The sequence below is a fragment of the Gavialis gangeticus genome, unplaced genomic scaffold (assembly GCF_001723915.1).
Source record: "Gavialis gangeticus isolate Ggan-Ray unplaced genomic scaffold, GavGan_comp1, whole genome shotgun sequence".
NCBI classification, from domain to species: Eukaryota; Metazoa; Chordata; order Crocodylia; family Gavialidae; genus Gavialis; species Gavialis gangeticus.
Genome location: NW_017728996.1, coordinates 19,885,350 through 19,899,101, shown reverse-complemented (window position 1 = coordinate 19,899,101; position 13,752 = coordinate 19,885,350). Strand labels below are relative to the sequence as shown.

The following is a 13,752-nucleotide window of genomic DNA, read 5'->3' as shown; positions in this document are numbered from 1 at the left end:
GGCAGCCCCCCCACCCTCCCCCGTTTGCAGATGCACTGCCCTGATATGGGTTCCATGAGAATTCCCCCTCAAGAAGGTTCCTGAGGTGTGCAATAGGTCAAACCGGAAGTGGACCGGAAATACTTCTGGTCCATTTCCAGGTTCATTGCCGAGCATATGGGGGGCCTCCCATACGCTCCTGTGGGACGCTCCACCTGCCCCAGCATCGCAGCATTCATGAGCTGTGCCTCGTACCTTGAGGTATGTAGAAAAAACATTTAAAGCTGTGTCTATGGCCAAATCACTGATTCTCTGAATCAGCATCAAATCTCCAGATTCGGATTCGGCCAAATCAAATTGGGACAGTGATCTGAATCAACTAATCACTGTCCCCGATTCGGGTCGAATCTGAATCCAAATCAAATAGGGCCCATTTCATACACCCCTAGTGTGCAATAATCAAATAGGCATCCTCCTCTATAAGATATCATTATCTGTAACTACGTTTGGTCACAGCAGTATTTTTGGACCCTTGGAGTGTGACAAGGGGCTAGGGTGTCTGTTTGCTCACAATGTGGACTGCGGTAAAAAATTTTGTCTGCTCATACCCTGTGAGCGAGAGAATGCTAGAATAATCACACCTACAGTCTGATTTAGTAAATAGCAAGTCTTATGTTATTATATTTTGCAGAACAAAATACTTTGGATAAATTATGAAAAGGTTTCTTAGAACAAAAGATGAAATGTAACTATTAGTAGTTGTGTGTATGTTTCAGTCCAAGTTTCCATAAGAAGAGCCAATGAAAAAGGTGTATATAACATGAATGAGGAAGATTTCTATGATCATAATCACTTCCTTTGTAAATATTGTTGGTAATTTTTTAAAACCACTATATCTCAGCTTATCATCCAGCATCCCATTTATGATGTAACATTTCCTACTCAAGATGTACATTACACAATTGGAATCATTGCTGTTTTCTAATGGCCAAGTAACACTTCATAAATAAGTCAGCTGGCTCTTGGTAGGCTTCATTGCTGAAATAACTATTTTTCTGTGGCTTAAGGTCATTTTGGATCTGGAGTTGCCTCCTACTTCATCTTTCTGAGATGGCTATTTGGAATCAACATTGTGCTTACCATAATGACAGGAGCATTTGTAGTCTTACCAGAGGTAACCACATATCTAATATCTTTAGAAAGCTCTTATTGTAGGATTTCCCTTCCTGAATTAAAATCATGTTATGCTCAAAGGTATAGATGGCTTTTTAATGTACAGTTTAAGAAAAATATTTACAATACATTGCACTATTAGGTATTTTTCTGCCACTTATGTATCAGATGTCATTGTACCAAGAGACTAAATGCTGATGTGTTTATTTGGAGGGAGAGCAGGGGAAGGAAGAGGAGGAGCAGAGGGTGGCAAATTAAAAAAAATGGCTCCTTTAATCCCTGTAACTAAGTCCCACTCTGATATTTGGAGCATTAGAGCCTGGTATTCAGGCTGTCTGGGCACACAGAACTCTCATTGATACTTCAGATGGCACAAAGACATTTATTCCTTAGGTGGTGTTATAAAATTTAAACAATCAGAATGTGTCAGGTGGAAAATACAAAAAAGAACAGTATTCTCCAATTTTTTTCTGGGGCTTCTTTTAGCAGAAATACCCCAGGATGAAGGAGTGGATAGTTTAGATCTATCCAAATGTTCATGGTTTGGGTAAATAACCTGTATGGCTGATACATTTTACCCAGCTCTGGCATGTGTCCATAGATCTGGACTAAAAAACTAAACTCTACAGGTTAAATTCTACCCTCAGAGATACAAGCTCCAACAACCAAGGGCTTTGCTAGATGCTGGATGGAGGATTTCCCCCTGCATTTCTAGTTTTACAAAATTGAGAGGAGCAGGATTAATGATGCTACCACTCTGGCACTCGGTTCTTTGGAGCTTCTTGGGCTCTGCTGTACAGATAGTGTGATAAAATTGCCTTTGTTTCATACGCTTTTTAAAGATGTTACCTTTCTTACCAGCTCCTGGCGGGAGTGCCCTTCGGGAACAAAACCATTCCCACGGAGCAGTTGGCAACAGCACAGGACCTGGACACCATCTGGTCTCTGGGGGCAAGTCCAACAGGCACTTTGTTACTGTGTTACCGAAGTAAATTCTTCAAGCCGGATGTTGGTGCCGATTCCTCACTGTATGCTGTCTTTACAGGGTTACCTCCAGTACTCTGTCTTGTTTTATGGCTACTATGGCCGGGACAGGAAGATCGGGAAAGCTGGGTATCGGTTGCCCCTGGCCTATTTCCTGGTTGGAATGGCAGTGTTTGCGTATAGCTTCATCATTCTCTTAAAGAAGTAATGTTCCCCTTTTATTGGTATTTACTTAGAGCTATGTATTCAACCCAGCTGAACTGGTCTATTATTTCCTTTCTCCCTGTGTTTAATTCTGTAGTTCCTGTAGTTTATTCCTACCTCTGGTATCAGAGGAGCAGATTAGTCTTAGAGATTGAGGCCAGAACGGGGATTCAGATCTCCTGAGCTTTGATTCCAGCTTGTTCTTGAACTTACCATCCTTTACCTCTCTCTTCAGTTTCCCACTCTATAAAATGAGGGGAACAGCTCACAGCCCCAGAGGGTGGGGTGAAGATTATGTATTCATGTTTGTATTCATGATTATGTATTTATTGGGGGTGTGCGAAATGGGCCATATTTGATTTGGATTCAGATTCGGCCCGAATCAGGGACAGTGATTTGATTAATTGATTTGGATCACTGTCCCAATTCGATTCAGCCAAATACAAATCTGAAGATTTGATGCTGATTTGGAGAATCAGCAATTCAGGCATAGACACAGCTTTAAATATTTTTTCCACATACCTCAAAGTACCAGGCATGACTCATGAACACTGTGATGCTGGCAAAGATGGAGCATCCCACAGGAGCATGCCCCCCCGCCCCACGTACTCAGCGGTGAATCTGGAAGTGGACCAGAAATATTTCGGGTCCAATTCTGGGTCTGCTGCTCACCATGCGGGAAACACCACCCCCATCCATGCCACCCCTGGCTCAGCAATTGGCTGTGGGGGGTCCTGGGTGCCCCCCCCCAGACCCAGAAGGCACCAATCACCAAGCCGGTGGGCAGGGGAGGTTCCCCGGCGGACCAGAAAGTGGGCCCGGGAGTGCTTCTGCTCCCCTTCTGGGTCTGCTGCTGAGCATGCTGGGGAGCCCCCCATGCTCCCACCATGCTCTGTCCACCCCAGCATTTCAGCATTCACAAGCCCCTGCTACCTAGAGGTATGTAGAAAAAGCATTTAAAGCTATGTCTATGTCCAAATTGCCAGATCTTTCCGAATCTCTCCGAATCAATTCAGAGGGTTTTGATTCCATTCAGAGAGACTAAAGGGTCTCCTGATTTGATTCAAATTCAGAGATTCAGCTGCTGAATCGGGCCGAATCTCTGCCAAATTGAATCAGCAACCAAAGCTTCGCACAGCCCTAGTATTTATGTTTATTACATTATTGTGTATTCATGTCCAGTGCAGTGGACATATAGGGTTGGATTTTATTTGCCTTCCAGTTCTGTAGCACTAGTATTCCACCGGCATGTCAGTAACAGGACCACGTCCATCCTTTTCAAAATGAGGATACGAACGTTGCCACAAACATAACATTCTCCACATTGCTGGAACTGATACAAGGCATCACATTCAAATGCAGTTTTATTTCCTTTGCTGTTTAGGAGGCAAGACTGGAAATTGCATAGGGGACAGAGGGAGCCCGCCAATGCTGACCATAAATCTAGGAATGTGCAGCAATTAGTGTGGAGCAAGGTCACTTTATCCTTTCTCCATTCAGTTTATTTTCCCTTCAGGATAACTGTTTGTCTGATACATTGCAGCGCAGGCTGATTATTAGTGTGACCCATAATAGCTGTGTCAGCTTCAAAATTGATTACACCCTTTTCATTTGTTTTCATTTAATCTGTTATTTTAGATCAATGGTGGCCAGTATTTTTGTCATTGGTCACCATAGTGATTACACTTTTGGATTCTAGACAAGGTCTGCTTTTCTTTGCCTACAAAAGTACTCCATTAAGCATTGACTCTGCCCAGTTGTTATAGTTTTTCTAATATTTTTCTTAAGTGAAACATATATGCCTCTTGATTAAGCCATGCCAGATGTATATAGTCACGTGCTATACAACACATCTATGAAATAATACCTGATTGTATTTCAATAGCTTGCATTGATGGGGCATAGGTAACGTGCACAGATGTGGGCCAGTCATCCAGACAGAAAGAGTAAACTAAAGGAAGCATTCAAATTCCTTATCACTTCACTGAGACTCGAACCAGCTATTTGCTAGACAGAAACATTGACACAGGATCATCACAGATTTACCGGACTGACTTATGATCATAAAAGCAATGATAACGAGGTAGTTTTCCTCTAGGAAAACGAAAGGTGACATAGAGACTTATGACACCATTTACTAGTGAAAGGGGTAGGAAGGTCAGTCCTTAAGCCTGACGTGCCATATTCATCACATATAAAGATTGCACATTTCTATACAGTGCCTCAGCTGTGACCTGGAAGGTGCAGTGATAAAATTTCACTCCTGCCACTTACTCTGTTCTTATCCCCTCTACTTCAGACTCCCTGCAATTATACCAATTACTATGAGTTTTGATGGTATTTTGTGCTGTGGGCATGTACAGACTGTGAACTGAGACCACAAATGTATTTTACGTAAAGCATTTATAAAAATGAACGTTCCTTATTCTTTTTCCAGAATGGCAAAAAACTCCAGAATGAGTCTGGCAAGTGCCTCTGATGAAAATTACACGTTTTGCTGGAGAGTGTTCTGTGCTTGGGACTATTTAATAGGAAATCCTGAGGCTGCAGAAAGCAAAGCAGCTGCCATAGTTAATAGCATCAGGGTAAGTAGCGAGTCCCTGAAAAAAAAAGCTGTTTTAGGGCCATTGATTTGTGAAATAGCTGATTTGGTTTTTTCACCTGTTCTATTACATGTTGTTTCTTTTCTGTTTTGTTACATATTAATTTCTGGTACTAGTTGTGCCTAGTAAGGCGGGTAACATACAGTTTCATATAGCAGTGTTATGCACTTGTTCTATGTGCCCACTTTTTAACATCAGTTATGGTTAAAGGGTATGATATATAAATTAGAGGCTCACGTCACCTTCTCAAGTAACAGTTTTTCTTTCCATTTCATTTACTGTAGTTGTTGAGTGACACCATCATATTTTTATCATGCACCGTTTAATCCCCACTATTGCACACGTGACTTGTATTTAGAAACCTGGAGATAAATTCATCCCTGGTTTAACACAGGGCCTAGAGCCAGGATCCCTTTAACATCCCAATAATCTGCATTCATTTTATGCTTGTGTTCACCAGAAATTGCCCAGACACATTTTACAAGGGTATTGACAATAAAAGCAAAGTTAAATATAAGCCTCTTCTGCTTAGATTTTAAAAACAAATGCATCTCGTTTATTGTCCATAAGTAAGTGGTTCCATAAACTTGGTGTGTGTCATCACTAAAAGCCCTTGGTCCAAATGACTCCATATTAGGTCTAGAACAAACCAATAAATTGTGTGATTTTTATCTCAAATGATCACTAGGTGTGACTGATGGTGATGGTGTTATTTTATATTACCCACATGCTTATGCTGCAAGCTTCACAGAAAACACACATTGTGTCCTTCCCCTGAACAGTTTCTAATCCAAGGCTTCTATCGTATCTTAAGATCAGCTAGCGTGGGCCCCTGGGTACTGTTCTGTTGAAGCAAGTGAGACAGTGCACAAGTCCACATTAACATGGAGTTGGGACCTAAACCATGAACATTTCAGGCAAGGGAAAATGAATATATGCCAAGAAAAAGAGCGGGCAAGCATTTATTAATATGTCCTTGCTTTCCAAAAATGCTCTTCTCTACATAAACCCACAGCACACAGTATTATCGATAAGTAATGGAGCAGCGCAGAAGAGAGTATCTGTCTGCTTTACTTAATGAGAGAAGCAGAATTTCTTATCTTTTATTGGACACAATACACACATACATGCATGCATGGTTTTTTTCCTGAGCCTCTACTTGTACAACATTTCTTAGACAGGTGCAGTATATGCGTGCTTTTAACTGTATAGGTTTTTTATAAAAAATATGTTTTGTTGTTGTATGCCACTACAACATTGTTCCTTGTTTCTTTCAAGGAAGCTATTTTGGAAGAGCAGGAAAAGAAGAAAAGCAAAAACCTGTATGTATAGCTTACTGGGGATATGTTCCAAACCACTGGTCAAATGTAGTTAACAGTGCCAGTTTGCTTGTCTTACATCCTTTATGGCTGTGTCCCCACGTGCAGGCACATGTGGTTTGTGGTGCCAGAAATAACATGCGTGGAATGCTAAAATATGCCCCCACTGCAAATTTGCAGCACAGGGGCAACATTTGGTACTAGGATTTCCCAGTTGCAAAAAAAAAAAACCCCAGGGGGAAGAAGCGGAGCAGAGCATGGAAAAATAGCATGTGCCAGAAAAAATGGAGGCTTGGTCCTCCGATGAGACACTCTGGCTGCTGACTAGAACGTCTCTACTGCTCCCTTTGTGCCTTTGGTGCTCCAGCACACTGGGAACTGGGAAGAGCCGGGCACGCGCAGTTTGCCCAAAGTGGGACAGTGTGTCCCACAACAAAGCGCATGTGCAGGGGCATGCACTGCGGCATAAAGTGGTGGCACAAATTTGTGCTGCTACTGTTTGTGCCACTGCAAGCACATGCAGCCTACACATTCAGAGAAGGCTGGTTCTGCAAGACAAACCATCTGTAATTTTTACCATGTGACTTTTTTCCAGGGCAGTGACCATAAGCTTAAGGATTATTGCAAACATCCTTGTGCTGCTTTCCCTGGCTGGGAGTATCTACATTATTTACTTTGTGGTGGATCGATCCCAAAAGCTAGAACGTACCAAAAAGGAATTGACACTCTGGGAAAAAAATGAGGTATGGTGTGTCAACTGCCTTTTTACTCTTCTTACAAGCAGGTGGAGCGTCTGTGACTGTCCATTCAGGTTACAGTTCTGTGTTTGGCAAGGACTTCACAGTTCTTTTGGGTGATGACAAATCATTGTTGATTTGCTGATGTTCATCTGTAATATCATGCCAGATCCTTTCTGTCTGCCCCTTGGTGGTTAAAGAGAAGCCTTAGGCCTCAGTTAGCCAATCAGTGGGACTACTAATGGGAATAAAGCAAAGCACATGCAGAGCATCTATAGGATCAAAAGCTTAGAGGAGAGCCACAAAGGAAGTGTGCATCTCCCTCAGTCCATGAAGAAGGGATTCAGAAGTGCTGCTTGGACCCTCCTGATTCACTGGGGCTCTAGGAATAGGTCGGGGTATGGTGATAGATCGGGGTGGGGTTCAGAGTGGAACTACAATTTCATAGGATCCCCTGTGACATCAGCATCATCAGGAAGAGTGTCCCACTGGCCACTGTCAGAATAGGGATGCAGCAGTTTCTCAGTGCACAGGGACTTGGCTCTTACAATCCCTGGTGCCCCCATCCACCCTCCCATGCATGTGAACTAAGAAAACGTTGACCCATGCATGTTTCCCTTTAGGAGCTATGACTGGGAACTGAGATAAGGAAAAGCAGACAGATATGGAGAGACTTACACAGTAAAATTAGAGCAGGATATTGTCTTTGGGATTCTTATATGTAAAAGTCTTTCTTATAATTATAAAAATTAGAAATTCATTGTGTGTGTGTGTGTGTGTGTGTGTGTGTGTGTGTAACAGGAAATATTCCTTAGCAATCCTCCGTATAGGTTACTCTGGATCACAAATGCATATAACAACTCTTGTCTGTAGCACACATAAAAGTAGAATTTTCTGAGGCATGTGGTCAGCACTGAGTATATGCAATGTATAGGATGCCTGCCAAAGGATTTGGAAGTATCTGAACCCCTGGGCTGGGGTGGAGGATACTTGCCTGCAGCAGGGCCACATCTGGTTCTTGGATGATTTAAACTGATTTGGACCTGATCTGGCTAGTTTGACCTGGGACACAAAACATTTTCCTTAAAAAAAAAAAAAAAAAGTCTCTTCAAGGCTTCAGTCAGTGACAAAAGGATTCCACAAGTCCCTATGAAGACCTCAAAAACTGCATGAACATTGTCTTTTCCATAGGTGAGTGTTGTTGTTTCGCTAATTACTATGCTTGCACCCTCTGCATTTGAACTCGTGGCAGCACTGGAGATGTATCACCCTCGGACCACTCTTCGCTTTCAGCTTGCCAGGTATGATCAGTTTTCATACAATCAGTTTGAAAACAATGTGGAGTGTGGGGAAGGGAGCAGACGGGTGAACTGATTTTCAGGTTTTGTTTCAGTCAATATAGAATTTATATCCAATATCATCATGAAAACCATTCTTGTCATTCTCAGGGTTCTTGTTTTATATCTGGGGAACCTTTACAGTTTAATCATTGCTCTGTTGGATAAAGTGGATAGCATGAGCATTGCTGTAAGTATTCTTATGTGTTATATCAGTTGTAAAACTTGCTAACTTTAAAGATATAATTCTTGTATTTATTGTACCTTATTTAAAATCAAATATAAGCTTTGTTACAAACCAAACAGCACCTGTTGAAAATGGTGGAATTGCAATTTGAAGATGAGTAGTGATGTCTATTTACTACTCTTTGTATGTAGGAAAGTCAAAAGTATTTGGTTGCTGATAAACATAGCTGGTTGGTTCATTGGTTAATTATTTTAGCAACGTAAGCTACATTTTTAGATTAAATCATTTCAGCTCAAATCAATGTGGTGTCTACAAAACAGGGTGGCTGTTCTCATTTGTAAATGTAAAGCTAGCAACTGAGTGGCCAGCCATTTACTTTGTGTATTTAAAGTACATGTCTGAGTGTATTAAAATGGGTGCCAATGAAATATTGCAGATGTAGAATCAGAGACTGCAGCTAAAAACTTAGCTGTTAAACACATGGATTAAACTACTGTTCCATTCTTTCAGGAATTTGAAGCTAACAGCAGTGCAAGTTACTGGATACCTTCCACCACCACCTTAACCACCAAAAAACTTTTCAAAGAAAACTTATCTACAATGGTCCCTGATATAAATGGCAGTAAAAATAGCACGTTCAGCCTGGAAGACAGTCGCACTCCAAAGTATGCAACACCTGTCACACCATTTAACCAGACAGTTTCCTATGCCTATAACACTCATAATAATCCAAATCAGTGCTGGGAAACATATGTTGGTCAAGTAAGTTCTTCCGCACTCTTCACTTCTTTCCTACAAAGAAAAATAAATCAAATGAAATGTTTGGCTTCACTACTGCCAGATTAAAAATAGTCTGGTGCCATATTTGCTTCAAAAGTCTTTGTATAGCCCAGAATTTTAGTGAATAGCACAGTCCTAGAACAGGTAATTCATATTGGCTTTGACAGAAAGAGACTCGTTTTTAGCTTGGCTGAGAGAATGGTTTGCCTTTGTTATGGAAGAGCCTAACCTGTATGTTGGGTTCAAATTCCAGATGTTGCATCCAACTCCACACCCAAATGTGGGGGGCAAAATGGGAGATTGCCTCCCTCTTCTTCGGGGAGGCAATCATTGAGAACAGAGGAGAAGAGTGAATCTCCTCCTCAGAGTTGCAACACCTGCAGCCCTGGGTGATGATCGGGCAGAGACACTGCATGGGAATTTCTTGTGTGATCTTGAGAGCCCTGTTGGATACGTGAGACTTAGCTGGACCTGGAATACTTATACAAAGGATCTCACAAAAAATCCCTTGTCATCTTTTTCACTTATTTACTTAAAGATGTTAAGGGAAAACTTCAGGCCTCACATACTTGTTGTTAAGTCCCATGGCAGTTTGAGAGATCCTACCTTATCAGAGGAGGTAGCATTCATACGGGGCCAAAGGGGGCACATGGGGGTCATAGCCTGAGCACTACTGGGAGTAACAAAGAACAACGGCCATAAGTTGACTGAGAGTAGGTTCAGGCTAGATATCAGGAGACACTTCTTCGCAGCCAGGGTGGCTAGGAGCTGGAACCAACTTCCAAGGGAAGTGGTGCTTGCCCCTACCCTGGGGGTCTTCAAAAGGAGGCTAAATAATCACCTAGCTAGGGTCGTTTGACCCCAGCAGTCTTTCCTGCCACGGCAGGGGGTCAGACTTGATGATCTGCTCAGGTCCCTTCTGACGCTACCAACTATGAAACTATAGTCCTTCTGGATGACTGAAAGTGGAATAAAAATGCTCAAAGAGAAATTTGAAACAACCAAAAAAAAGTGACCAGTCCACTATGTATGTCCCAATGTGTTTTAGACTCTTAGGGCTTTGTTTATCAATGGCTCACTTTCAGTCTGGGGGCCTTCACACCTGAAATGAACGTGATGTTAGTAGGTCTCTGCATTGTTCAGCCCCTGTTTCATAGCAAGAAGTCTTTTTAAAGGTTCAAATTGTTGTTCACTAGTTTGGTTCACTTGGTTTGGCACAATTTTCCATTTAGATTTGTCTGGCAGATCCCTAGTCTGGTATTCTCTTCACACTCACTCTTGTTGAAATCATCAGGAGTTTCATGCTTTCAGAGTGAGGAGAATATGTGTCTTGTATTGTCAGTCAATTTGCAATGTCATGCTACAGATTCTTATGTCTGAAAGGCTTAGATGGCTGGTGTTCCTGTAGTGAGGTATTGGCTGACTTTTTAAAAAAAATAGTCCTGCCTTGTTTGGGGCTAGTGCATTTTTTAATTTAAGTCTGCATTTGAAATGTGTGCTTTAAACCTTTACTGTCTTTGAATCTACATAGCCATTTTTCATGCAGTTCCTAAAAAAATAAATAGATCTAACATGTCCTTTTCAGGGCACAGTGCTTTTATCATTATCTGATTACTTTCTTGGTATTAAGCAGCACTAAGCACCAATCACAAATGCATTAAAATACTCGCATTTGATAAATATAGGCATCTGAGTATCATAGAAGACATGAAAAACTCTTGATTAACAAGGTAAATTTAATACATTAAAAACCACTATGACAGCACATTATCTGATGCAGAGTTGGGCAGGGCAAGCCAAACCCCCTTTGGGTTTGTATTAAACAACCTAACTGTTGCTCTCTTTGAGACAGTAACAGATAAAGAAGATCAAAGCAGTAAAGAACTAACTGAAAAACTTGGTTCGGGTTGTTATATCAAGTCAAATGCAACAGTAACTGTGTAGAATGTCATACAATTTCTTTGCTTTGAAAGTGAGTCCCTAACTTAGCACCATCTATCTTTCAGGAAATGCTGAAGCTGTCAATTATTGACATGATTTTCACAGTGGCAAGCATTCTGTTAATAGACTTTTTCCGTGGACTTTTTGTCAGATATTTAAGTGATTGCTGGTGTTGGGATCTAGAAAGCAAATTTGTAAGTATAGGATTTTATTTCAAAAAATTAAGTGATGAAAATTGGACAGACAAATGAGTAGTGGTACCTTCTGGTAGCTTCATGATCATGACAGTGTGGCTGCCAAAAGCAGACGCTTTGTTTCACTTCCTTCCCCTTCTCCCCACAGTGCCTCAGGTAGTTGCCCTGGTCATCCTGGCCTAATTACACCACTGGGACAGACTATAACTGGCCAAAATCAAATAGAATTCCCCTGTTTTTACTTTTACTTTACTTTTGATATATTGCTTCATTTAATCTATCTTTTTGCATCTTCATATACTATATTCTGTTTTAATAGTTTTTTTAATTTGTAGGGTGTGTCATTTTATTGTATGCTTTTAGTAAAACCCATAAATTATATAATTGTGTTGTTATATATAATTTTATTGCCAATTTTATTGTATTATTTTCATGTAAAAGCTGTAAATAAAACTACAGCTACAACTGCCTCTTGTGCCTCAGATTCAATCAATAGTTTCTTTGGCAACATCCTGGCTTGAACAAGCCTAAGGTACTAAGCAGGGCAAATTTAAATTGGAGGGCACAGAGTAAACACTAAGATCAAGTGGTGTCCACAAACCCACTCTGATCTATGATCAATGACTTAAAGACTCCCACATCTTCCCCTTAATAAGGTGATGCATCAATCTCAGAGCCAAAGATGACTACGCTATGGAATTTTAGAAAATACCAAGAGTAGGTGGCTTATAACTTCCTCTCCTCCATGGCTATGGTTACATCCTGCTATCAGAAGCGGTACATATAAGCACACGGTCCTTAAAAATACAGATCATGTTGAGTAAAAGTTGGCTGAGGAGCAGCTTTTGACGTGAGATCCTCATATGCAGACTCTTCATTGATCACTTAAGAATGAAGTGGAGTAAAATTAGTTTACCTGAGTCCCTGCCTGCTAGAATGGAGGTTTGACTGTCACCTTATTGCTTGCTAAGGATTGATATTATTGTGGATATTTCAGAATATGTTCTCTCTGGTGAACAGATACAATCCAAAATTTTTAGTGGTTCTTTATAAGAAGAAAGATTTAAATCAGTTTATTCACATTCTCTTGTCTTTCTTGTAGCCAGAATATGGAGAATTCAAAATTGCTGAGAACGTGCTACATTTGGTATACAATCAAGGAATGATTTGGTATGAAATATTTATATTTTTTCCTCCTTAGTTAATTACCAAGTTAATTTATTACTTACATCTTAAACTTACCAGTACCAAGCGAGGCATATCCAACAAAGATCTTGGAAAAAGATAATCGTGTGATTACTGCCTCCGCAATTTCACATTGATATAACATGCCATATTTTAGAACTATTCACATATATTTGATGGTAACAAAATAGATTTTAGCGACATTTGAAATGTCATCCTTTTTTCTAGGATGGGAGCCTTCTTTTCACCCTGCCTCCCAGCATTCAATGTTCTTAAGTTGATTGGTCTTATGTACCTGAGAAGCTGGGCAGTGTTAACCTGTAATGTACCACATCAACAGGTTTTCAGAGCTTCAAGGTTAGTGAAAATAAAGACGGTATTCAGTTGTCAGCAGTAAAAATGTATTATCTATATCAGTGGGTCCCATTCTGTGGTACACAGACAACCTATCAGTGGTTTGCATTAACAGATTTATTATAATTACTTTAGATGACAAAAAATTGCTGGTGGTATTTAAGGCTGCATCATTTTAAATTGGTGGTGTACGGTCTGTCAGAGTTTGGGGACTGCTCATCTATACATAAATGGAATGAGAGCAGCTTTGAGTTCTCAAAATAGAAAGTAAAATTAGATATACTCAAATGACTCAAGCCTTCAGCAAATATCTGTAAAATATAGTTTCTGAAGAAAGGGAGATACAGCAGTATTGTAATAAAGAGAATGACAATATGAATGTGCATCACAGGGACGTAAAGGGGGAGAGTAGGATTTGAAGCTAGATGCACAATCTTTCACTTCTAGGTCACTGAGTCAAAGTCAACAGTAACATAAAGTTATGTTCAGATATCTGCACGTTTGTAACCAATATGGGGAATTTCAGCCTATTCTGTTCCCCACAGACAGATTTTCTACATTGCAACTAGCATCAATGTTGGCATTACATGAAACCCAAAGTGGATTGTACTCTTCAAGCTTATCAGGCTAGTAGGGCCGTGCAAAGCTTTGGTCCCTGATTTAATCTGGCAGAGATTCAGCCCAATTTGGTGAGCAAATCTCCAAATCTGAATCAAATCAGAGGACCCTTTAATCTTTCCAAATCCAATCAGAACCCTCCAAATTGATTTGGAGA

General features: G+C 40.6%; 1 protein-coding gene across 1 annotated transcript in view; it reads left to right on the top strand.

The window, feature by feature from the left end:
- Nucleotides 1-13,752, top strand: part of TMC3 (transmembrane channel like 3) — a 48,339-nt gene that overhangs the window by 15,723 nt on the left and 18,864 nt on the right. The window contains exons 5-16 of the mRNA XM_019504106.1: nt 1,047-1,153; nt 2,014-2,103; nt 2,198-2,340; nt 4,778-4,925; nt 6,222-6,265; nt 6,858-7,005; nt 8,191-8,300; nt 8,448-8,526; nt 9,034-9,285; nt 11,310-11,438; nt 12,541-12,608; nt 12,852-12,980. Of these exons, the coding sequence (XP_019359651.1) occupies nt 1,047-1,153; nt 2,014-2,103; nt 2,198-2,340; nt 4,778-4,925; nt 6,222-6,265; nt 6,858-7,005; nt 8,191-8,300; nt 8,448-8,526; nt 9,034-9,285; nt 11,310-11,438; nt 12,541-12,608; nt 12,852-12,980 (1,447 nt within the window). The remainder of the gene's footprint in view (nt 1-1,046; nt 1,154-2,013; nt 2,104-2,197; nt 2,341-4,777; nt 4,926-6,221; nt 6,266-6,857; nt 7,006-8,190; nt 8,301-8,447; nt 8,527-9,033; nt 9,286-11,309; nt 11,439-12,540; nt 12,609-12,851; nt 12,981-13,752) is intronic.